Raw genomic sequence first — 27,066 nt, forward strand, 5'->3', positions numbered from 1 at the left:
CCCAAGGTTAATAACCTTCACAGTTGAGAAATAAATTGTTCAACTGTTAAAATATTTCATTCTCCACTATGAGATTAAGCTAATCTGAGAGGAAGAAGTTTCTGATATTTAGAGCACAGTAGTGTGTGGCTCAGGGTGTCTGAGTTCGATATTCATCCCAGCAAAGTGAGGTTACAAACAAAAACACACCAAAATATGTGGATGCTTGCATACTGAAATTTCCTCACTCCTAGCTTTCAAGAAATTTACATTTTAATTGAATGGTTATAGAAAATACATTTTTATCCAAATTGCTGAAGTAATCAATTTTGCAGCATCTCTCTTCTTTTCATAGGTCTACAGCTCCTGGTCTCTAACTCATGATCCTGCATTACTTGGTGTTGGAATTCTCCATTGGTTTTCCATGCAGGGACCATCTGTTCCTGTCTGTTTATAGCTAGTGTAGAAAAATGGAGACCTATTATCAGTTAGATTGAAGTTGCTGACAAAGTCTCATTCATTTCAATGAAATAATGATATCAACCCCAAGGTAGTGACATTAAAAATGGTAGTAGTTTATCATCCTTTGAAACACCAGGTAAGGTGCATCACCAGAGCAGTATGTATTAAGCTTGCTCTAGCTTTGCGGATCACTGAAAGATATGTGTATGCGAAAGTACGTGTTTGTAAATAAAGCTCAATATTATCTTACTGTATTTTAAGATTAGTGTGAATTCTAAAAGTTCTGTTTTCTTTATTATTCTACATATTTTAGCAAGTTACTGTATATGTGCTATAAAACTCTAAAGTTGGGCCTTTTTTGCTTGCTAGTTTTAAAACAGCCTAAAGAAAAGGTTCTTTTTTTCAAATGTGGTAGGTTGGTAGCTTAGGCTACATAGAATTTTGTTGTTTTGATTTTGATTAATTGTTACGATGGGCATATGATTGCTAATGATTTGTTCAGTTAGCTATGCATCCATAAAAAAAACCATGTTCTTGTAGGATATATATCATTCTAGAATAAGTATAATCAAGAACATCTCCAAATACATCATTTCAGTAATTGAGCTGAGGATGGATTGAAGGCATTTATCAGTGATCTCAAGTCTGCCTTGTTTTACAGAAGTAATAAATGTTCCAGTTATAGGTAATTAATAAAAAATAATTAACGAGCCCAGGAGTCCAGGAATTGTACCAGTTTTCTTTCTCCCATTATAAAGTTGGCATGATAAACTCCTGAAGATATATTCAAAGCTGATGCTGGAAGTGTGTGGTAATGACCAAAATGTTTACTGGAACCGGCTCAGCTCTCAAGTTATTTCAGGCGTCAAGAATAACCAGAAATGCCATGCAGGATCAAGCTCCATTTAAAATCTTCTTGCAACACTCCTGATCTGTTCATTACGTCCAGATCTTTCTCCTTGTCTCAGTTTGTCATGCTATTCTCTCCTTAAAACACACTTCTTTCCACCTTTTACCTAGCTCTTGGCATTGCCCAAAGTCTGTGTGATACTTCTCAGTGGTATCTTCTTGTCTTGCTTTGGAAAGTAGGACTTACCACCCAGCTTATTCGGGCATCTTTTAACTTTTTAAAATGTTTTCATTCATTTACCATGATGGTGTTAAGACACTGTTACTCTCTCTGTTTTAGGTGTTCAGAAAAAAAGCAGTTTGGGGACTAGGTGAAAGGAGATACTGAGCACCTCCAAGTCCTGGTGGTTTATCAGTGGGAGCTGAGTGTGCTAAAATCCTCCTAGGATTTGGTGTTACTTTATATATTTCTTAACCATTCCTCTACTTTTGAAGAGCTGCAGATAAAAAATTTGCATGATTCATCAGATTATTTACTTATATCTCTGTGGGGTTGTATGCAGCTGAGTGTATATATTCTACTTAGTGGCTTAATTCTTAGGGACTTTACTCTTGTGTAGCTCCCACAGTGTTCCCTACACGGTTGATCATAATGTCTTATCATTTAAAACAGGGGAAGCAGGCAGTTTTCATCTTCTGGAAGCTCAAGCCATTGATACAGTTCATAACTTCCCTTCATCGGTTGGAGCCAGTAGGTGTATTTTAGCAAAAGTATACCAAGTATCCATCCTATAGGTCACCCACTCATCTAAGTCAGCTGATGGTTTGAAGTGCAGTCAGTTTTTGAGCAGGTTCTTGTTTGCTGGGAAGTCAACGATTAAAACGGATTGCCATAGTGCGAATCTACTGACCATTTAAACCTTAATCAAATGATTGGTTGTTGTGACAGCAGAATGCAACAGAGTGATTGAAAGGAGTGGGGGAAGGGAAGCGAGCAGAGGTGGAAGAGGGTCTTGTTGCACACAGATGCAGCCTTAGCTACGCTTTGCAGAAAGTCGAGGGATGGAACAGAGGTCAGCAGTTATACATTGGGCATTGGATTTCCTCTTCTCTGCTTCACTACCAAAGCACTGCAAAAAGAGGATGTGATTCTTCTTTTTCTTTTTACAACAGGTAAGGCCCTGAATTTGCCCATACTGAGTTTCATTCCAGCTTTACCATAGGACTGCTGTTTAATTTTGGGCATATCAATTCAGGTTTCCCATGCTTCTGTTTCTCCATCTTTAAAATGGGAATAATAAGGTTTATGTTCTCTTTCTAGGTACTGTTAGGTCTGTATAAAAGCTGAGAAATCTATTTTAAGTTTTATTTTCTTAAATTTTTATCATGACGTTATTTGCAGGTTGTACCCTGGACAGTAGAGCTGGGAGGAAAATATTGTAGAGCAACAAAAACAGGTTTTTTTGAATGCTTTTTTCCAGAAATCTCTCTCTTTTCTTTTTAACTCATTTAAACTTGAATCTGCAAAATTGTTTGTGATAATTGTTTTCAGAAAAAAAAAAAAAAATAACAAGCCAACCACATTCCTAACCCAGGAGATTACACTGTTTTTTAATACTTACCTGCAGAATTTCATTGTGAATTGATACTTCCTATAGATGCTTTCATTTGTGAATAGAAAATACTTTTTTCAGTTAAATGTCAGTGACAATGTCAGTCAGGCTGCCAAAGGTAGGAGTTAAACCTTCTGACTTTTCTTCCTCTTTTTATTACAGCAGTACTTGGGATTCCTATTCCTGGACAAGGTCCTGCTTTGGAAGATACCTTATAGGTACAGAACACTGCTATGAAATAAAACCTTATCTGAAAGGACCTACAGCCTGTCCTTTAGATAGAACAGCATGTTAGATCATCACTGATCAGACATATCTAAGATTTGAAAGAAGAAAAATTATTCCCTTTAAAAACATGTGTCAGCTAAACAAATGGATATGATTTCTCTTCACTCCTAGCAAGTGTTATCTCCCTTCTTTCAATGGTGGTTTCACACAACAGTTGTAGTCTTGCCTGGTATCTAAAAAAATATATATATGCTTGTGAATGGTATAAATCCTGATTAAATGTGAAGCAAAATTAGTAGCATACAATTGAATTCAGCTCAATGGAAATGAAGCTTTATTTCTGTTCATTTATATATATATATATATATATATATACACACACACAAAGTGGAACTCTGGTTTATAAATTAAGGTATTATTTTTACGTGTGTTGCACTATTTCCTATTCATTTAATGACAATGCCTTTGCTGTTAGCAGCCAGATTATTATTTCAGGTGCATTAGTTTTCTGGTACTGAATTTCAGCTTGGATTTGGTGCAGTTTATTTCTCTTTCTCTTCAAATCCTCCCAGTACTTTTTATTTTTACAAACGCTCTTGTTTTTACTGATAAGCAATTGTTGTCGTCGTCTTCCACTTCCCCTGAGTAGGAACTGTGTCAGGTTGCAGCTCTGTCCACGGCCCATGCCTTTCTGTGGAGGTTTTGCCTCTGCAAACCGTGCCCTCTGCAGTCTCTGCACAGAGGGCTGCTACAATAGCAGCAGTCCATTTCCGCTGGCACCACTGGCTCAGCAGCAACTTTGACAGCAGGCCAACATTTAGAAAGTAAAGGAAAGGAAAGAAAGATGGATGTTAAAAGCAGGCTCAGTCAAATAGTGCTGCTTTCTATGTTAAAGCACCTTTCTCAAGCACAGAGAGCCCTTCTGGGGTCTGATTAGTACAGGCATAGACCCAAGCTTTGAAAGCACCACTGACAAATCTTAACACTGTGGTTAAAAGGGAGTATTAACAGTGGGAGCTATTTTATGATATATATACTGGTGCGTGTATGTGTGTCTTAACAAAAAGCAGCAAAACAGAAAGTAGAAGGTTGATTTGCGACTTAAATATACAGCTATTCCTAATGTCTCGTTTAAGAGCAGGAGCATAATAAACGCAATTATTTAAGGCAAACAGTTTGTCAGGGTGACAAAAATGGCATTGAGGTTTATTATTTTGCACATAAAGAACCTTCTTAAGAGGGAAAGAAGCTTAATGACTTCACAAATATTGCTGTGGCCTTCAAATATTGATCTAGCAATCAAATGTTCGGGTGATGGGCACAGTAGAACTTCCTGCATAGATGGGCAAAACAAGGCAGAAAACAAAGCGAGGTTCACTGTAATTCGTACAAGTCTGTAGGAAGCAGCAAAAAGGGTGTCATTGGGTTACAACCACAGCTGTATTACATCGTAATTCAAGGAGATAATGTTGTTTGGAGGCTTTGGCGATGCTGGGATGCAGCATGAATGCTTACTTGTGAGAAAGCATCATAAGCAAAGGAAGTAAGGAAGCAAAATCTGTACTTGGAGAAGGTGATGGTAGTGACCATAGGACAGGCCACAGGGTGTCCAGGTCAGAATTTTGAAAATGAGAACAGCCATACCAAAATTAATTGAAAACGAAGGGAAGATTGTGAGTAGATAGTAGTGAGAGGAGTGCAGAGACTTCCCCAATGTTCCAAGATTCGAATAGCCTCTGTGGGTCAGCTGGTAAATACGTAGTAAAATAGACTCTTGTCTGCTTACAAATAGTGTTATTTTTTCATTTGTTCCCTTAGTTCTTTCTACAACAGTTTCAATAGCAAGATTGTCTAGAAGCTTCTTGATAGTTCTTCTGGCCTATAGTAGTGAAAATGTACATTTCTTAATACCATTTCATATACATTTCTTAATACCTTATGTGGAAGTAATTCATTATTTAGGTACAGGTTTTTTGTCACCTGTTAAAATGACTAATGTGCAATGCTATATTTGTATTTTTTTTATCCTTTGAGCTTCTAGGCAAACCTGTTACAAACCTGGCAACTATTTTGCTGGAAGGTCAGGTGCTTTTCCTCCTGTAGATATGCAAAGCATGCTGTTTTGCATACAGGTGTTTGTGGGAGTGCAAAATATGCAGGTGCATCAAATACCAGGGCCAGCTTCATATGTTCAGAACATACAACATTGCTTTTTCATCATTATTATTTTCATCATTTTACTAGCATTTATTTCCAAAGTTCTTACAGAATGTTGTGATAGGAAATAATTTTGAGTGATATTTTCAAAAAGCTCTCCATGTGATGTGGGCAAAAAGTTTTCTCTCTACTTTAAAGGTTGAAAACTGAGAGGATAAGTGGACTGAAGACTGGTTTTTAAAGTGCATTACATTAAGAACTGAAACCGGTAGGTTTCCTGTCTAGTTCTTCAGTCTCTAAACCATATTTCTTCATAGCATAACTGGGGCAATATTTAAGTTCTGTTGCATGCTTATTATCAAGGATGTGAAGTTAGGTTAATGCAGGAATATGTTTTTTTTTGGTGACATACTTTAAATTACACTGCTGAATTCCTGTTCAGTTAAATCAAGGTTTTTTGGCCAACAAAAGCTCTAAATCCTACCTGCAACGTGATACAGCATGTAATACACTCAGTTTGGGTCTTACCAATCTTCCAAGATTCTTGAAAGCTTGATAATAACAAAGGAGAATTTGATCCTGACTTCCCTGAAGTAATTAATTTAAGGGCTCCTTTCTTCCTTCCCTTTTTTCTTTCTTTCTTTTTTTTTTTTTTTAATTAGAGTTCTGCAGGAGTCAGGTTATTTTTTTGTCTGTCCAATTAAATGCTCAAGCCTTTGCTTCGTCCATATGCTACTGTCTGATAAGCTTTGTTTAGGACTGCAACTCTGTTGAGAATCATACTGGGTTCTAATTCTTTTGTTTACATGTAATATATCGCTTAGTTAACATACTGTATTCCTAAAACAAAGGTCTTTGTCACATGAGAAGAGTTTCATAGCAGCTTAGGGCCAGAATTACAAAGTTTTCACTGTCTCGTTGTAAATGTTTAAGACTTGCAAGCAAAACGTTTACAGGCCAAAAGGTGGCGGGGAGGGGAGGAAAATACTTTTCAACTAAAAAAAAAGCCCTGCCTTTTGTTTTTTATATATATTTATTTTTACAACACTCACTTGTTGGTATGGTATTTTGAATCTCCCCTGGACAGGCAGATAAGATAACGTATGGGTTAGCCATATTTCAAACGTAATACACAGTGTGACTAATTTATTGCTATATTAAGGATACGTTTTGTGATTTAACAAGTACTAGTTAATTATTGATGAATTTCAAAACAGGATATAACCACATAAATAAGAGGCTACGTGTGGTTATAAGGAGATTGTACGACTATATGGGAATTATAATTGATAGTTTCTTAAACCATGTATTAAATATTTATTCACCGTATATAAACTATTTATAAATGGATGCTGGCTAAAAACATACTAAAGTGAGTTGTAGTCATAAAATGAATAAAAAACAAAACGAATGTCTGCTTCATTTAAACAGCAATTCACTGCTGTAGGTAAACTGGGTTGAAACAATCAGTGAAAAAGACATTATTTTTAAAGTGTTCATATTTGAGAGTGAGATATGAAACTGAGGATTTGGACCCCATCTGTTACCCAGTTCCCAGTCTGGCATTTTAAAAAGTCAGCTCTGTTCCAGAGGTATCATTTTGGACATTCTGAATCTTTCAGGTGTTTTTAAACACAAGATTTGCATGGTTTTAATTAATTTTAATGCAGTTAAAAACTTACTGCCTCATCCCTTAGTGTAGAATCAGACGTGTCTTATTATAGCTTATTCCTGTACGGAAGAGTGTTAAACTCTACTGCTATGAGGCAGCTTCATACCAGTAAGACTTTGTTTACAGTGACAGCTCCAAGTTATCTAGGTGGAGAGAGATGGGAGCGGAAATGAGAATTCCGGCTGACTAAATACTTACACTAATGCAAAGACTACATGTACATCAAAGATCTAAGTGACTTCTGAATATCTTTGACTAGATGTTTCATATGATGCATCTGAATCCACATATAATCTCACTGAGCTCCAGTCAAGCTACTGCATAAATCAGAGCAAGACTAACTTTTCTGGGAAATGCAAGTGCTCTGTATTTCTCTGTATTAATCCATTTCTTCAAGTGCCTAAAAATAGACAATTGCTTAGCCTCATGAAGGTGAATGCTAAGATGCAAGTTTCATCATTATCATATACAACTGATGACACACATACATGTTAAGCTTGCCATAGAAGATCTCAAATGCAATACCATCATCTTTACTATTTGCATTAGAGATTGAACCCTTTGTTTCAAATGTTGATTTGATGATTGGTTAAGTTTGTGTTTAAGTGTTTTATTCAATGAGTATCAGATGAATTTAGGGTAGATTTTCAGAAAGGATTATTTCTTAGACTTCTCACTGGAGGATTCATGTTCTGAACACCTGTGACAGGCTGGCTATAAGGACTTGACTTTATACAGTTAGGAAGGCTCTGGAAGTGTTAGAAATTGAAACCACAAAAACAGTGTACCTACAAGACCATCATTCCCCTCCAAAATAGAAAAGCGTTACGTCATGTTTTTTCTATGACAGCAATGATTCAAGTGAGGTAACTATTGCCAAAAATGCCCCACTCATGAGTAGCTGTGCTTATAGAAGAGCAAAGTATATGTTGTTGCATGTGTTGGCTATGTATGGATATGGTAGTAAAAGGTAACACGCACAATTTGTCTTTGAACTCTGGAGTCTTTGCAGGACTTTCAAAAACAGAAAAAAGAAAAAATCAGCTTTTTTTCTGTTTATTTTTACTGAATCAGTATTTATATATTGTGATCTCATTGAAAGCCAGTGTTTATGGCTGGTTTTCCCTGTGCATCAGGCTGTGGCTTTGTTTCAGCAAGCTGCAGTATTCTTTTTCGTTTAGGTAGGCACTTAAATATTTTTCTTCTCTCCTTGTGTTGATTGCTAATTATGTGGATGTAAGGTCTGCTTTGTTTCCTTTTAAAAGCATTTGCTTGGGATGATTTCATCATCATCTTTGAATCAGACAACAGCATGAATATCAAACAGAGAGCTGTTAGAAGCTTGCCACCTGTCTCCTTTCCAATGAGTCAGTTCTGATTTTTCATTTCCACTTCTTCGTCCATTTGATGTTTTATCACCTTGAAGCATTTCTTTACTCCCTTCCCCCCTTCTTTTATTTGGCCGCTCTTCTTACCTACCTCTGAGTCGCAGCTGATTTCTTCAAGGAAGGTCCTTGAACTTGCCAGATTTCTTTACGGTAAGGATCCTTAGAAAAGGCTGCTGCTGCTCTATTGCTGTCCATTTTTATCTTTTTAAAAGGCAGTTGAAGTGCTGTTTCCCTCCTCATGTTTTACAAGGCTATATTAAATTTTCTAGCAAAAAAAACCCCACTTTATCTGTGAGAAGTCTGATTGTGATTTTCCTCCCATTTTTGCCTCACATAACAATTTATATTTATTGCAGTGTAGCATTTTAGAAGTGCTGCTGAATTTGACCCCATATTCCAGACACTATATATACTTATAGGCCGTCTCTGCCCCAGTGAATTGCCTGTCTGTACAACTTGTAAAAATACTGATAAATTATAATCAGATTGTTCCTCCATTTTTATTAAGTGCGGGTCTGTACAGGCAAGTGGAGACAAAGCTGAGCTCACTCTGCGTACTCTAAGCTAGTATGACGTGGAGCAGTTCTAGACCAGAGAAGACATTGCTGTGTCAGTGTGACCTTGTGTCTGAGCTAAGGAACTGGGACTACTGGACTCAAATGTCTTTCCTTACAGCTAGAATACAATAAGGACCATTCTTCTCACTGTTAATTTCTCTCTCCTTCCTTTCACTGTTACAGTTCGTGCTCAGCTTATACACCAAATATAAAGCATTGTTTTGTTATAATAACGTTAGTTTTACCTGCAAATGATGTTCCCTTTTCTCAGCTAGAGACCACTGTGCAAAGAGGTGTGATATTTGCCTCAGGCATAGCCAAAGACTGCTCCCCTGTCTGCTGCATACCTCTCTACTTCCGTATCGTTGTTTAGTGACTAGGCTGTAAGGTTTCTATTTCTCTGCCCAAGTTTTTCCTCTTGTGTTATTAACCACATACTTGTCCTATAAATTGGTTTTCCTAATCTCCTTTCCCTTGTACAGACTCCTGTGGAAGCCAAAATACTATGTAATGGTTTTAACACTGTAGATAGACAACAGGATCAGGACTTACTGGGTTTAAGTTAGGTCAGTTTAAACAGAGTTTTCTCTTTCAACCATGCAAATGATTCCCATTTTAGAACTCACATCATACAAAATTTACCAAGGAATAATATTGTTTGATGGGCATTTATGTTTTGACAATTCTCTTGAGTATAGTTTCTTCCAGAGCCACACTGAGAAGTAGTGCTGTCTTCCTTCAGAAGCATTTGAGAAATTCAGATTTACCTTCTGCTCAGTGTTGAGCACACCATTCATATTCATTATTCTAACAGTACTATGTTTCCACCTTTGCCATGAGGGATCCACTTAGGAAATATTTGAGATGATGTCTTGAAGTGTTTGGAACATATAGTCCATTAGGGATCTCTGGGGTAGGCGTGAAACTCCATCGCATGTGTCCAATCTTCTTTGAATATTCCATTAACCACAAGGATGACTGAAAGCTTCAGACCACCCCTGATTCCCCTTAATTAACACACACAAGTGTGCCTAGGGCTTCACTGACCATTGCCTTTGAAGTAAAGCCAGGTCTCTCCTTGCGCTGCCTGCCCAGGCATTCCTTCAAGTACCCATGCAGCAAGGGGTGCAGGAGAATCCTCTTAATGAGCACACCATGGTGACAAGTGAAACATGCCAATTAGGAGATTAGCCACATGCTTCAAAGAGCTGAGAAATGAGTTACTCAGAAGAGAAGTACTTTCCCCTTGATGTGAACTGCGTTAGAACCAGCTCATCTTAAAATTGTGTTTTTAAAATTTTATGTATATTACTCTCTGTGCAGTAGCAGACATGGGGCTCAAGAAGTACTTGGGACATGAAGCCTGGAAGTGAAAATAAGGTGTGCCATCCCCCATTACAAAATTACAGGAAGACCTTAAAAACATCTTTATAATGCTGGTAGGGAGAGTACTAGTGTGTGCTGGCCCATTTTGGCTTCTCTGTGTGTGTGCAGTGATGGGTGTTGTATGATCAACTCATTAAACTCTCATCACAGAACAGAAAAATAGCTGAAGAGGAACAAAGTATCAGGCAGGCTGTAACGTTCATCCCCTCAGTTTTTGTTGTGGATGACCTCCTGCAATATGTTGAGTTGTCACAGTATCCTGTTAAAAACAGTAGAATTTGAGAGAACTCAGAGCCTGGTGGAAAATATATAGCACCATTCATAATTGGGCTGTGTGTCAGGGATGTCCAGTTTGCATCTAAGAATTGGCCTGCAGGTGCAACTATGTGTGTCCATGCAGTTTAATGCATAGGATGTGGTACGGATTGATAAAACCACTTTTCAGCAGGGCTGTTTAGCCCAGCTGGAGCGCGTGTACTGCTGCTGGTGACCTAGCTACTTTGGGTAGCATGGTGGTGCAGTACACTGGACTAGGTAAACATACTGAAAAGTAGAGCAGGAAAGAATACGTCCTGAATACATCCATGTGAATGTAATCCTGAACGGCAGGAGACGCTGCCACCAGGCAGTCTGTATCAGATCTCGCCTCCAATTTTTCAGTTTAAATCCAGCTATATTAATGACAGATGAAAAGATTCAGTGCTCTGTAGTGTTCTGGCCTATGTGGAAAGCACTTGTTATTCCCAGATTGTTTCTCAAAGGATGAGCAAAAACATTTTTCTGTGTTTGTGTTGCACCCAGCACGCTGGATTCCTAATCCACAGAATCACAATCACAACAAAAAAGTAATATTTGTGGAAACAGTACAGTACAGAAGAGCAGCTTTGACAGACACACCAGGAATTAGAGACTCAATTATTCCCTCCACCTCCAGATAGAAGCGCTCTGTGGAGGGGATAGACCAGCTGTTGTACCTGTCGGGTGGCTGCAGCGAGGACTCCTGTCTCTAGGGCTGGCAATCTGGAACACTAAATTCTCACACACAAAGAATCCATCTGCTTTAGTAATGCACATCCCAACCGCATATGCAGTTTATTTCAATCTCTACTAAATTACATACAAATGAATAAACAAAATAATACAGCCTGTCCCAAGCTGTTGATACTATCTCAGCGTATACAAACAGATGATACCTGTTTTCTCTTAAAATACTGCTTACATCGTCAGGAAAGTTGAGAGAAAATTATGCTCCAAAGTCTGTCTGTGCTTCTCTCACTGAGGCCTCACCCCTCCCTTCAAACCTAAGGAAAATATGAGCCTTATGGATTATCTCCAATACCAAGAGTTGTTAATTTTTCCACTTGTACTTAAAGAGGAATAGCATAAATTTGTGAAGCAGCATTGTTCCTTTTGAGAGCACCATCTTGGGAACCATGGGATTTGGCTTCAGTTTTCACATCTTCTATTAATGGCTGACAGGCACTAAGCGACTTGCTTCCTTCCCTGGAGGTCAGTATTCCCTTTTGTCAGTTTGGGTAGTAAACATTTTGGGGCAGGGGCTGTGCATAGCTTTCTGTTCCTAGTTCTGTGAGCCCAGGTCTCTGCTGGGGCCTCTGAAGGCTACTGTAATAAAAATAATAACAACTTTGCCCTTTTCACATCACTCTTCTCTACCTTTTTCTGCCAGTTAGAAGAGCAGGCATAACAACCATGTAAAAATGCCAGTCATTTGCCTCTTCAGTGCTCACTGTGGTTTCATGTGATGCTATCTAGAAACAGATAGCTAAGTAATGGGAATCATTTAACCATCTCATATTCTGGGATTGTCTGAACATGATTAGAAAAAGGAACAAGGGAAACCAAACTACTTCACAAGCTCTCGAACAAGGGAGCTATCAAAGTTGTTTAAAGGAAAGAAGAAAGAGACACTTTAAAAGATTTCCTTATCGATATTCCCTTCTTTTTCTGACCTTCCATGACTTTTACGGACCTGCACTGGTTTTTCTTTTTTTTTTTTAAATGTATGATGGACTTTGGTGGTCTTGTGAATAACGGTCAATATATTTTAACTGAACAAATCTCATTTTCCTTAGTGCTAAATAAAAAGATTGAAAGTCTATCTAAAAATACCACTAGTGTTTATGTTGATTTTAAATAATTAAGATGAACATTCCCTTGAGTGTTTAGGATTTACAATGCATATCTAGTAGGAAGGCCATCCTAGGAGTTGAATCTGGTTTCCAGAATGCCTTAAGACTTGCTTTAAATATTGGAGCTTCAGTGCACACACTGGACCTAAGCTTGCGTAGTAAGTATTTTCTGATCCTTGGATGTGCTTTATGATCACTAGGTAGCAAACTTGATTTATCAGTTTGCCTGGATATAGTCAGTGTTTTTTCTGGGATAAACCAGATGACTTTCTGTATGCAGTCAGAGCAAAAAGCTCTGAAGTTTGAATACAGAAGTGATGTCAGTTGGAGGAGAAGTGAAGCACAAGGGCTTGCTGTTTTCATGAGACCTAGAATATGCACTGAATTGGTCAGTGCTGAACTAGGAAAAGTAGGAAAAGACAAGGGCATGATGCGGTTCATAGTATCATTATTTTCTTCCACCTTCTTCCATTTTCTTCCACTTCTTGTGCAAGAGAAACATCTGAAGCATGGATGGAGTGCTGGTGAGTTCAGCTGTGGGTGATCTTGTGCTAGCCCTTAGAGGAATTTTACACTTTGAGAATATGCAGAATTAAACCTTGTATTCACATGTCGTAATAAAATATGCAGTGTTTCCCCTACTGGCCAACATCCAGGCCTTAGTCTCTAGGCACTTGAACACTCTGCTTAGAAGGTTTTGCTTTTACAGCAGATGTTCTGCCTCTGTTGATCTTTTGCCTTTCTGTCTATTTGCAGTGCATAGCATTACGGTGTCTGTGAAGTCTCTAATTCTCCACTACCTTGTAGCTTGTGTTGCTACTGGCTTTATTCATGCTGTAACAGGTAGCATAAGAGGAATTAAACAAAGGGTATTTTGCATTAATATATATAAGTTATCCTGTTTATTATTCTTATTATTATTTTTGTAAAATACTAAACTCAATTGCAGACAGAATAAGCCATCTGGTTCCTTTCAGAGCTACTGTATATTATGTACATATGGGAAAATTGCTTATTGATTTAGCCAAGTGTGAACAAGTGCTACTAGGAAACCACAAAAGTATTCATAATACTAATAGATACTATCAGAAGTGACATGCTGCACTTGATTCTTGGCTAGAGGGCATCAACTTTTAAGCAAGGATTAAAAAAAAAATCAGTTACTTTTATATAGCCTGCGCTATTAAACCTTTAATGAAAAATTTCTTGGAGACAGAAATGCAATACATTTAGAGATAACCATGTGTGTATTATTGACCTTACTGTACCTTGCATGCTAGAATTAGGCGTGGCTCCCGCACAGTCTTTAATGCATTTACGTCAGTTTTGTCATCAAGAGAATATCAGTATGCATTGCATCCTGTTACATCATCTGCATATATATTTTTAACCAATTATTTACATGACCTGGAGCTTAATTTTAACCAATTTGATGGTTGAAACTGCTGCAAAAAAGCACTACAGACAAATCTCAAACTTGGTATATTCCTTCAGTGATTATAAAGCATCTGTGTTTTCAGATGAACCGCTCTCATAGGATTGAGAGATAAAGAATTACAGTACTTTCTAGGAGGAAAATTAGAATAGGAAGTAAATTCCACAAGACTGCGATTTGTTGTTGAGACCATTTGCAATCAGCGAATGAAAAAAGGTACAGATTCTGCAAGAATGGCCAGATAGCAAACTGCTTTGTTTGAGCTATGTGGAATTCCTTTGAAATTACACAGGTGTGCCCATACCTTCTTAAATGAATCATTTCTTTGGACTTCTGTGATTGGACCTTGTTTCTACATTTATGATATGACTGTCCTCGTCTCACAGATGTTAATGTGCACTGTATTCTCCCAACACTTGTGTTTCAGAAACAGTCATCTCATGTTGAAGTAACCATCCTGTATTCTTTCTTGCTACTGGAGTTGAGAGAGAAGTAGTACTTGATTATAAACAGCAATGGCATTTTGTCATGCATTCCAATTGGAATGTATCTAGACTTTTTAGCACAGCAATTATTAGTAGAATCGATTATATATCAATATATTTCTACATTTTTACAAAGTTTGCCAATAAAAATGCAAAATAAGGATCAGAAACATCATTTGATTGTGTGTCATGAGGTACAGTCGTTCATTTCAGCAAGGAGGAATTGCCTAACACAGAGCTAGCAGTATTATCATGCAGCCATTCCACACCATTTTTAGTAAAGCAGAGATGCTCCCAGCTGTGCTCCGTCTTTTGTCTTCTTACTCTTTTTTTTTTTTTTTCCCCAATGTCTGCTTCTTGCTTTAGAATTACCGTCAACTTTTTCACTGTTAATGTCTGGATGATATTTTCCTCATTGTATTTGAAGATGGGTGCTTGTGACTTAAGTGTGCAGAGATATTTTCACAAGTCCCATCTAAGAAACGTATTTATAGATGCTCTGCTTTTTCATATTTAATTTAGGAAGCAAACAACCGTGGCTCTTGGTAGGTACCGCCTAATCCAACTTCTTGCCACAATAAAATCTCTATATTTATGTAGGAGATTCTGTAGTGATTTTACTCCTAAAAATATAAGTGATTAAACTGCTAATTCTTTTGTGTTCTAAAGAGTGACTGATAGAATTGACTGATCTTAGTCTTGCTATATAGGTGTAGAGAAGGAGTTTTGAGGGAAATACTACTCTCAATAGATTATAATGCCAATGCAGCTAATTATATATGAAGTTATATGCAGGCATTCTGCTAGCCATTTTATCTTGCTGCTTATTTAGAAGTGTTGTCTGCTCGTGAATGGAGCCAAAGTAAGGTAAAAGATTTGTTCAAGATAAATGAGTAATTTTGACTCTTAAATTGCTATCTTATGACCTCTTATCTAAAATGAATAGGGGTATTTGAGCACAGAGCTATTGATCCAGGCTTTTGGCATACATAGATACCTTGCACACATCCTATGCTAGATTCATATTTTGCATACCTTCTTTGCAACTGCAACTGAGCGAGCTACCTTCAGAACAGGAAACAGTAGAGTAGTATTGTCGTGGCTCTCAAACTGGGTCAGTTCGTGTTGCTGAGAGGCAGGGATAGTTAGCCTGGCAGCAATGCCGTGCTAACATGGCATTGCTTCCTGGAGCTGATCTGGGATCTGTGCTGGTTAGATAAGCCTGTTTAGGGGTCTTGAACACAGTGCTATGCTGCACAATGTAGCATGTCCTTAGTTGTGCAAACAGCAAGTAGAGAACACGTACAGAATATGTTAGTGTACCAGATAACCCAAGAGAAGCGAAGGTGACCAAGTGGCACCATACCTGTAGAACATCAAGGCAATAATCAAGAATAAGCCTAGAAAAACAACTTATTTCTATATCCAGAATCTCTGACATTCTTACTGCAGTTGAGCCACAGCAAAACTCCACTAACATGCCAAGCCATTGTGGAAATGGAGGGGGAGAGGTGATAGCATGCCCACCCTGTGAAGTCTTGTTGAAGGCCAGTGGAACTCCTTCCATTTTGAAGGAGTCCAAACAACTAGCTAAGCCTCTAAAGGGATCAGATTGAAGGGCTAGGGGTGGGGAAGTATGTGGAAGAGTCTGCTGAGATGCAGATGGAAGAGTCTGCTGATAATGATATCCTGGTGAGAATGTGATTGAACTTGAATTGCTACATGCTGTCTTCTGCTTGTCAATAAGTTTAAGCTCAGCTAAGGTACTATTGCAAAGTTAAGCACAGAATGTCTGTGATGCTATTAAATTAATAGAGGCTGCATCAATGAATGCAAAGAACGAGTGCATTTGCTGCAAACAAATGCAAGCACAGTTTTCTAGATTCTTAATTTGGGCATGAAAACGTTTCATCTCATCTCTTTCTTCAAGCTAGAGCTCCCTAGCCATTACTCATTGTTTGCATAGTTTAAACTGAAACATGCCACACTGAGGGTGCTAATGCATCCATTAGCTGTCAGTTGGACCGAACTTGCATGTGTTTGCACATTAGTAACTAAGCTTGGACTCACAAAAGGAGGTGTAAAATACTCAAACCTCCGCCCAGTTAAGTTAGTTTCACGTGTAATTAAAAAAATACCCTGGGATGAGATTGTGGAGTTTCACTCCCAAAAGAATACAGATGCAGGAGATTAATAATAATGACTCATCTAAACATAAAATATTTGATTTTTATTTTCACACTGCACTTCATTTAGGAGACATTCATTTTAGCATCTGTTAAGGGTAATGTATGTACACAAATAGACTGTCAGGAACAGAATGTGATTGCATGGTTTGTAATGAATCTCCTCTCTGACTTCCTAAATGGAGGCCAAAATCCTTTATTAAACTGCAGTAGTTTGTTACACTTTTTTGTTAAAACTATTGTCTTTATTATTTATTTCCTTGAGCCATAAATAGTTGCTCACGTGTAGAATTTCAAAGGCACCTGTGGGATCCAGGCTTCTCAGTCCCATGGATTTTTAGTGGGGGATAATGCTGGCGAATTTTAAGAGGCAAAAGCCTGAGTGCTTGGCCTTTGTAGATGGTAACTGACAGACATTTTCTGTGGATCTTGCATAAAATGGATGTGCGCTATATTCTCTTTCATGGGTCATTTACCTAGGGCCTAGAACTATTAAAAATGCACATGCTGAAAGTTTTGAAAGAAAGCTAGATGAGTTTTTCAGTGGAACTTCTCTAGAAAAACACAGTCCTCTTTCTTTTAGCATAAAAATGCTGGCATGTTTGCTTGCACTAGTGTCCTTTTGACTGAGTGTGACAGCTATAAATATCAATATACTCACTTCTAAGTGACAGTGGGCTACTCTGATGTTAAAAATTTCCACCACTAGCTTTACTTCTTGTTTAACAATGACAAAAAAAGGCAGCATATTAGCCAGTGATATTTATGGATAAGTTACATTTGTCTTGTGTATGGTGGAGATTTTATTAAATTAAAAGCCTTTCCTAGTGGTAATGCTGCACTTCCTCAGTTCTTTCTTTCTGAGTCTCAGAAGCAGATGTTAAATCTGATATCAAATAGTTTCTTTTTTTTTTTTTCCTTTTTGTAGTAATTGAGCAGTAAGTTGTTTAGGCTTGAGCACATACAGATGCATTTTGTGCAGTGGCTTTTGATTTTTCTAATCCAAGTGATATCAATATAAGGCACCTATACGGCCTCATTACTTTAGTAGACTGGTTGTCAGAGATACTGAGCATCTACAATATCACTCTGAAGTCCATGGAAGCTTCCCTTTGCTCAGCATCCTGGCAAATCAAGACTCCATCTGATCTTATCTGATTAGCTCAGCTGGTGAGATCTGGTGTGTGTCAGATGAAGTAACACTTCTATATCAAAGAAAGATCCGTTAGAATGATAATAAATCATCTCATTTCTAATCTGCTCAACAGCAAGAGAGCTGTTAATACTTCCTGCTAGTACCTAATTTGTGCTGTGAATTTTACTTTGTGGCAAAGGATCAGCAGTACCATGTTCATCTGATCACAGCTCTTTGAAAGAGTGTAGGTGATACTGCTCTGAGTTATGGTAAAAATAATTTAAAACTGAATGCTTCACTTAATAATAATACTTAAGCACATTACATCTTCAACAAGCTGTACAAACATTAACTAATTAGTACCCCCAACTAATACATAATACTCCATCATGGTATGTAATTAAGTATTACTATTAGAGCTGGAAGAATTATTCGTTGTGAATAAATTATCCAGCAAATTTAGCTATTTTTTTCCATACTGTTCATGAATTTGTTTGCAAAGTAGTCCCACTTCTTGTGGATGTATTTGATCTCATTTTTGCCACGATGGTAACGCATGGTATCCTTTATATTTGTTATATGCTCTTCCCTTAATTATTTAGTGTTGTTTTGTTACTGTAACTTTTTGTAGTACCTTCAGGCACAGTTGACTGTAAAACCTCACTGTGCTAGATGCTGCACATTTATATTCATTGATATGAATATGAATGCCTATGAATAGACAAAAAAACTGGTGAGAAGGGGAATGGAGGCACAAGGAAAGGATACGTGACTGGTCCATGATCCTCCACTGTGTCAAGCGAATCCGTTCTATGTGATTGTATTGGAATTAAATGCATGTCTGTTGAAACCCATTCCCTTAGACAATGCCTTTTCTCTTGGGTCATAACAATTTATCGCAATGTCAACATAGCTGCTTAAGTCTCCTAAACCTCAGTTTTCTTAGCTCTAAAATAGGCTAATATTTACTGTCTTGACATGGGGGTCTTACGAGGCTTGAAGATGGTGGCGCTCACATTGAAGGCACGTTGCTATTTGAACAGAGGGAACTATTCAGGTAGGGCCCTTATGTTTTCCATGCGCTAAGTTGCTATTATGTGTTGAGTCAGCTTGCCTCTGGTTTTACAAGCTGCATATTGCCCGTGTTGCAGAGTGCCCGGATGTCCCAAAGCGATCCTGCTACCCAGTTTCTGAAGTGATTCCTTGAGAAGCCTTACCGTTTAGCAGTGTGCAGTGATAGGCACACACATAGCAGGAGTGAAGTACAAGCTGTCAGTTCTTGTTGCAAATGTCTACTGTATTTATATTTGCTGTTTAATTTTTATTGCTTACTCAGCATTTTTGAGAGCAAGAGTGAGATTGGAAAGTGTTTAATCTTAGGAAAGAGATGACTAAGTTGAGGCATTATTAAAGTATTCTAAATAATGACTGATTTGGAGAACAGTTATTTGGAGCATCTCTTCTGTCTCATTACATAAAAATTAGAAGGTAGTGAATCTGAAAGGTAGGAAATTGAAAAAATAATGAAAAATACTTTTTTTCACAGAGAAGTAAATCTGTGGAACTTCTTATGGTAAGATGTCTATACATTGAGATGAGCTTGGCTTTAAAGAGGACTGAATAGTTACAAAGGTAACAACATTAACTAAAAGTGTGAAGAGTAATGCTTAAAAATATGCATAGATACAAAATCTCATTCTTCACCTTTAAGCCAGTCTTAAATCATGAGGGATAAGGTGATGCTGTTACTAGGTAAGTTACTGCTCATCATCTTGCCGTAGAGTTTCTTGTAGCCTGTGCTGGAGCATCCACACTTCTGTGAAGGAGCTGATAAACTGCGGTTCTTAAATACTGTGGTAGTCCTTGTGCATCAAGCAAGGTTTTCCCTTTATTGAATACTTGTGCAATTTCTGTAGGATCTTCTGCCCTTTCTGTGATGCGCACACTTTTCGGTAACAGCTGCTCTGATTTTGGTGTCTCCTGTTCAAAGCTATACACTAAAAAGCACCACTTTAATTTGTGTTGAATGCAGATGGAGCAGAATGCTAAGGATAACGCATCTGCAAAGAATTCTTCTCATGTTTCTGGTTCTTGTCATTCCTTTTCCTTTAAAGAGAAGAAAGGGAAAATACAAATATGGTCCAAATGCAGTATTAGTCTGTGAAAGCTCCAGAGATTATTATGGTGGGCACAGGATCATTAGGGTAACCACAGCAACTAGCTGTTTTTGCATGCTTTGCAGTGAGTATCAGAAAATGCTGCTTTCTTGTCAAATGCAACGAATTTATAAATATCTTGCTGGAACATACTCTTCAGAATTGTTCTTAGTAGTTTGACACTGACTGATTTTAATGATGTTCCGTTTAAAAATATATGTAAAAAGATTTTGTTGAGAAAATAAAAGGAAGTGCATAGATTCCTCAGAAATAAGTATGCCTGATCTGATTGCAGGAATGATATTCACTCTGTACAGGTGTAGTTAGCTCTCTGATCTTCAAAGAACTTTAAAGAAAAAGGCATTAAATTAATCTTCAAAATAGCTCTAAGGAGCATGAATCTCATCCGGAAGAAAACCACTCTGTTAAGTGGCTGTGGGTCGGAAGTCTCTGTTGAGCCAGTTTCCTTTCCCAGGTTAAAGGAATGACCCCCGGAATCACATAATGAGAAGCCAGGGCATCTTTTGGCTAGCAAGCATTTCTCTGAGGCTGTGGGTGGAGAGCTTGCTGCTTAGTGGCCAAATAGCTACGGTGATTGGGCGCTCGGGCATAGGCAACAACTGATGCAGGGAGCAAGAGCTGCTGTGCCAGATGCCCTAGCTGAAAGGAGTGTGATTCATTGTGAGGGGTGTGCACTACAGATAGATAGAGAGTCCACGGAAACTCCGAAAGGGACCCAGATAGGTACTACACTGGGTGGTAAGGAAAGGTAGTTAGGTCATTGCTGTACCCCACATTATAACTGAGGCAGATGAGGAAATGGTTGACTGCTCTCCTGGATTTCAGTAACAGTTGCTTTGGTGCGGTGTGTCTAAAAGAGACTTTCATAAATGCCTGTTTCCTTGACAACCAAATACTAACCGGTGATTGGTCAACTGATAAATATTTTTAGGATTAAGCAGTTTATATCCTGTTGCCAAATTGCAGAGGGAATAGAATACTCAAGAAGATCTGAAACCTGTTCCTGGCTTTGGCATAGTCACTCTAGGTCATGATTTGCTTTATCTTAGTTCTGTACTCCTTACCGGTTCTTCTAGCTGGCAAATCTAAGGGCCGTCTGTTTAGTAACAACAACAAAAAAAAAGCATATGTGCATATGCACACACATGTACACACATGCACGCTCTATTTTTCCACTAATGCAAGTAGCCCCAAAATGGATATGGGAATATTACAAAGGGCTTGTTATGGCACCGTTAATTCAAAGAAATGATGATTTTTAATTTTCATAGAACAATTTTGCTTATATCCTTTCGTACACATGGAAATTCAGTAGAATTAATATATGCATCTATTGCGTACTAACCAGGGCTAGTGAAAAATTTGGGCATTTGATGAAAATTTGTGGTAACACTGAATTTTGCGGAGAAAGGGGCCAAAGTTAATGATATTTATGCATTTTTCTATCCTTTCCTGCTTGAATACTAAGTTAATGAGATCTCTAGAATATCTTACATGAGTCAACAAGTAGATATCATTAAGTAGGCTGAAGAAATGTTCAACAAAATGCTACTATGTAAAGCAAAGCATATCTTAAACATTCTTATTCCTCTGTGCTTTGAAGGATGTATTTAATCAAGTCTGTTCTTTCAGCATTTAAACTTTCATTTGATGTGTTTTGATTTCTTTAACTATCCTAAAGACTTCAGTTAATGAAAAGTTCATAGAAGTCGTCTGTCCAGCTGGAAATAAAACTGAACAGCACTATTGAAAGGTCATATTAATTAAGGGATGGAACTCAGCAAAGATATATAACACCCGTTTCATGCTAATGGAGTCAGTGTCATAACAAATAAAGTCATAGCTCTGTTTTTGGTACTAAGATGTCATTTATGGGGGATTGAGTGTTAACATGGAGTTATGAAAATAAGATTCCATTTCTGCTCTTTAGCTTATTACAGATTATGATTAGAAGATTTTCTAGGAAAAGGTTTTCAGAGGAGGTTAACACATTCCATGCTGAACACATGCGCACGCACACACACACACACAAAACCTCTTTCCAAGAACTTGGAATTCAAGCTGCAAGACCACAAGATTTTATTGAGTTTTGTAGTGTAATTTTGTAATAGTTTAAAATTGAGTCAGTGTTTTCTTTTTTATGTGATGTCTTATTTTTACATTAAAAAATAAGTCTAGCTAGGGAGAAGTCTAATGTCTATACTGGGTCTGGTCTTATTTCCCCCAGCTAGTCTATAGGTTTTTTTCCCTAAATACTGTTGAGGATTTTCTCTTCACTGTGGGTCTTCTATACTGTGCAACTGGTGTGAGAGTTGAGGAGAGGGGTTTCAGTTCCAGATGAAAGGTCAGTTCCTACATACTCTCCTTCCATCCCATAAACAGCATTTTTTAAAGCTGTTTTATCCCCTTCTCCTCTTGAAGAGGTTTGAATAACGAAATGCAGGTGCATAAAAACATACAGTGACAAGTAGAGAAGAAAAAACAAGTCCAAGAAAATGGTGTGAGAAGAATCTGCCTTGGAAGAGCACCATGCATTGCAGGCCAGTACGGGAGCACTAATCTGCCCTGCCACACAGAAATGAGAAATTTTTAGGGTTATTAAGCACTGAAACCTCACAGTGCATGAGCACGAAGTTATTTAGACTAGGTCTTTGTATAATTGGGATACATTTAGAATAAGAACAGTGTTCAGTGGCCCTCAAATTCTGCTAATATCTGTGCTGTGGCCTCATCGTAGCACAATTGAGTAGCAATGTAAAACATACTGCAGGGGAATATGGGGTAGCTGAAGACTGAAAAAAAGAGTGTACATATTCTTTTTTACTAAGCCACTTGTTTATTATAGAATAGGGAATGAGCAGTAACAAGGACTGGTGAGAAAAACCTCAGATTAAACCCTTATCAAAGAAAAAGATACTTTTTTTTCCTCTGAGGGAAACAGAAGTTTGGGGGTTCCAAAGCAGAAATAACATGTTTCATTTCAAAATGAACCAGTGTTAATTTCTGCATTTATAAGAGCAAAGTTCTTGAGACCTGCTGCCTGACCACTGTGTAATTTGTCAGAGATGCCTGATATTCCTAGGGGTCGGTAGGGTGACCACAGTGCATGGTGATGATTAAGTCTAGCCAAGAACAAGACCATCAGAAAAAACCATGAACCATCAGAAAGAGATGCAAGGCTTTCTGAACTACAGACTCCATAAGGGACTGACTTGAACTGAAACACTTCTGGCATTTTCCAGTATATTTTTGATGAATTTCTAGTTATATCAAATGTTTTCTTACTTTGATTTGGATCACTAACAAAAGTAAAATAATTTGAATTCTGTACACAGCAGAAATTCTATTTTTCAATCAACCCTAAATACAATAGATTTTAATTTTAAATGGTGCTTCAAGGGGTGCAGTTTGAAGCTCTATCTGATATAAGCTGAATACATTGACAGGGAGAGACAGGCAAAGCAGGGGTTTTATCCTATTTAAAACTGTAGTAACATTTGCATCTGATGAGCTTGATTTTTCTTGAGTTTCTGAACCTGGAACCTGTATTTTATTTTAAGTCCTTCTTTTCCGTAAATATCATTAAAGGATATTGATAATGATCAAAGTAAGTATTCCTAACAAAGGATTAGAATAATTTCCATAGATATTATAGGCTCACATAGCCGAGGTTATGTTCATGGAGCCATGGCTATTCACACTAATCAAGAACTTGAAAGTTTTATGACACCCTAGCTCGTGCTATACTCATTCTTTCTTTATATTAGCCCTGTTCTTCTCTGTGTGGTTCTGTTCACTAATATCTCACCTAGTGAGGACAGCATATACTACAGCCATTTATTTGGCATATCGTAATGGAGCCCTGCAGCATTGGTATTCTGTGGTCAGAAATGGCTGCCCTATTTCCAGTTAAATTCAAAGTGTTGATTTTAACCTTTCAAGTCTTGAATGGCTTGAAGCTTGCCTGAGAGAGCACCTCTCTCCCACAGTTGTAATCAGTAGAGGAACTGAAGGTTGAACCCTCCTGGTGTAAACAGGAGGGAGCTGCTGGTAAGAGCAATTTTTTTTTTTTTTTTTTTTTTTCCCAGAGAGCCAATTATTGATAGAATCCACTCTGTCTTGATTGAAGATAGATGGAGTTTATTAAGAATTGGGACAAACTACAGATGTATTTATTTTACTTGTGGAGATACCGGGGCAGGATCATGCTTTTGTTGCTCAAACTGCTTTTGAGGGTCTTGAGTCTGGATAATTATTTCTTGGATATAATGGAACAGATATTTTCCTTGTACGTTCCCATCTTATGTTGCTGCTGTTCTAGATCTGGTACATTATTTCAGGAGTCTGTTGAATTGTTCTGTTACCTTATCATTTTTGTGTATGTATATGTACGCCTGCACTTGTTTGGCTACTCCTTCATTCATTTATTTTTGCTTTTATGTTTGCTAACATGAGGGAGATGATTTCACTAGACTGATGATTGCAATAACACTAGCTTCATTAGCTAAAAATTAGAACCATATACAGGTTAAGCTGACAAGGAGTTTGTTCTAATGAGTACCTAGATACCTTGCCTGCCTTACCTTCTTTCATTATGATGTTGCTGTGATTTTGCTTTCCGGTGCACCTATTGTTTTTCTGCAGTGCTTGTTTACCTCCCTCATCGTATTTTCTACCTACTCTTATGCCAGGATACCAAAGAAAGGCTTCTTTCCTTTGAAAGTATTATCACTGTGTGTTTCCTGGGTATGTCGAAGCCAAAGACTAAAGTGAAATCGTGTGTCCAAGAAGTTTTGTTGTGGATTTTAATGGAGCTAATTTTCCATTCCAAGTGAGTAGAGGAATACTGATAATCCAGTAGGGAATTCGATTAAAGGAATTTCTGTGAAAAATAATCAATTATCTGCCTGTCCCTGCTTTAGAGATAGAGCTTGCTCATTTTGAAGCTGGAACCAATATATGTTGGATGTTTTTAGCTATAATTGCCTACTTTGAAAAAAATGGTGAAAAAATCTATATCCCTAGTAGCTGCCCTTAAACAAGCACTGCAGTGTTACAGCAGCTCATCTTTGCTGAATATAAGTTGTCATTTGCATGTAGTGTCCCAGATAGATGAAAGAGAAAACTTTCATGCTGTTAAAATGATAAAGAAGTTGCATTTCGTAAGCTAGAGGAGCTAGTGAACAAGTTTTCCAGCTAAAACACATTATGAACATAATCCTTCGTTGCTGACTGTGGTTATTGGTTAGATTATCGTTTTTGCACCTAAATGTATCTCTTATACCTCATATTCTATTAACTTCATGCACATTCTTTCTTGTTCTGTCATTCCATTAGCAGAAATATACCAATAAATGGATGAACATTTACAAAGTCAGAGTACAAAACAGGACAAAAGCTTCTGTCTTCACTAGAATAATATGTATCACCAAAAAAAATTAGATTTGTTTTACTGAAACCTCAGCTCGTTCTCATTTATTGGTGTGTGTATGGAATTACTGCTTGTATTATATTAGCATTTCAGGGCTGCACCTGAGATTGAATCATACAACATAAAAATAAGCCGTGCCCTGAAATTGCTTACAAGCAGAACTGACAAGAACAGCAAAAATTGGGGGAACTGTGGATGCGGAGAGATTATAGGGAAGATTTTTAAAAGTTATTTCAGTAGGACTTGAATGAACTGGGAATTGTTCCTTGACAGAATGTAACATTCTGCTCCTAGGCAGCAGTTGTAGTGAGATAGTAGCCTGTGAGATGCAAGTCTTCCTTCTTCACAGTCCCTTCATTATTTATGTACTAATTTCATTTTAAATATAATTAAGAGTCACCTATAAACTTTGGACTCAGATTTTTCTTTAATTCTCACCAAGAAACTGAACACATTTCAAAACTAGATTTAACAAGGATGTGGAGATGCACAAAATTTTGGCAGTAAAGGCTTGATTCCTGCCTTTGCCTTTTTCTCTTTGTTGTTCCTGTTCCTTGGCCACAATTTGTCATCTCTCCTACAGTTGCTTGTGGTGCAAGAATCAACTGCAGAACTCCAGGATCTCGTCACCGCTCTATCCATAACGTCCACCGTCTAGTCAACATGTCTTTAACTATAGTAGTGCAGGGCATGGTGTTTGTTTTCCCTTGCCTGATGTGAGGTCCTTTATGCAAGGCAAAAAAAGTATGAAATTTGTGTTCTGTCAGAAAGATAATGATTAACATCTTCTTTTCACAGCTTCAAAACAGAGGCCAAAGTCTAGGGGCAATGAATAACATGAATAAAATAAATAAATATTATCTCAACTGCTGCTGTTCTGTGTCAGAAGTGACTACAGCCAATGCATTATCTTGTAGTGAAGGGCGGAGGCCAAAATCCTTGGGTATATGGTGAAAAAGAGAATAGGATTTAGGCAGATATTCATAGATGTTTTCATTCCTTCAGCTACTAGTTAAAAAAAAAAAATCTTCAGCACATATTTGGTGGATATACACAGCTTTGAAAGATGATCGTTCCATTATGTCTCCTGTAGTTGTATTTCTTTTTCACTGTGGGACTGTGTATGTGCCATTTTGGTAACTGGCTTAAGTGTTGCAGATAGTTTGGTTCAAAGTTAGACTTTCATTATACCAGCCACCTTTCAAAACAGCAGATCAGTTGTATGTAAGCCAGCAAAAGAAACAGACCTAATTTTGGTCAACTTGCGTTGAGTTCTCTGAATACTTTGTGCCCCAGAGAACCTTACATAGCTATCCCGTGCCTCCATCTTTAAAATAGAAAAATCAACACCTACTGTTTCAAAATGAATGCTGTCAATATTGCAAGACTCTTAGGTGATGGAGACTGTGGATAGTGTTTACAGGCAGGCAAGCTAAAATGAGATTACAACAAATGGAGGAAAAGGCAAAAGGTATTTGAAAACTTGCCTGCCTAAATTCAGACTTGTTCTATATTCAGTTACTTTTTCAGGAATGGGAGGATAGCTGTTCATAAGAATATCAATAGCAAATTCCTTTGAAGAACACTTGAGATTCCTTGCCCCTTTAAGAAATAGGAAGGGAATGGAACAGTCTCTAAATCTAACATAATGGGACAAGATGCGTTCCAGAACATGCAGATGTACTGTCTCTGGATGGCATTGGAAACGCTGTCATCATTACCATTTTTTCCCCTGCTTATCTTACTGTTATAGTAGTGACAGGAAAAATGACAACC

General features: G+C 37.7%; 1 protein-coding gene across 3 annotated transcripts in view; it reads left to right on the top strand.

Moving 5' to 3' along the window:
* Nucleotides 1–27,066, top strand: part of LRRTM4 (leucine rich repeat transmembrane neuronal 4) — a 451,637-nt gene that overhangs the window by 257,388 nt on the left and 167,183 nt on the right. Inside the window, exon 17 of one of the 3 annotated variants that reach the window (XM_064497874.1) lies at nt 3,066–3,121. The exons of the other annotated variants lie outside the window; for them this stretch is intronic. Within the exon in view, the coding sequence (XP_064353944.1) occupies nt 3,066–3,121 (56 nt within the window). The remainder of the gene's footprint in view (nt 1–3,065; nt 3,122–27,066) is intronic. 3 annotated transcript variants of the gene reach the window in all.

This window comes from Dromaius novaehollandiae, chromosome 26 (genome assembly GCF_036370855.1).
Source record: "Dromaius novaehollandiae isolate bDroNov1 chromosome 26, bDroNov1.hap1, whole genome shotgun sequence".
Taxonomy (NCBI): domain Eukaryota; kingdom Metazoa; phylum Chordata; class Aves; order Casuariiformes; family Dromaiidae; genus Dromaius; species Dromaius novaehollandiae.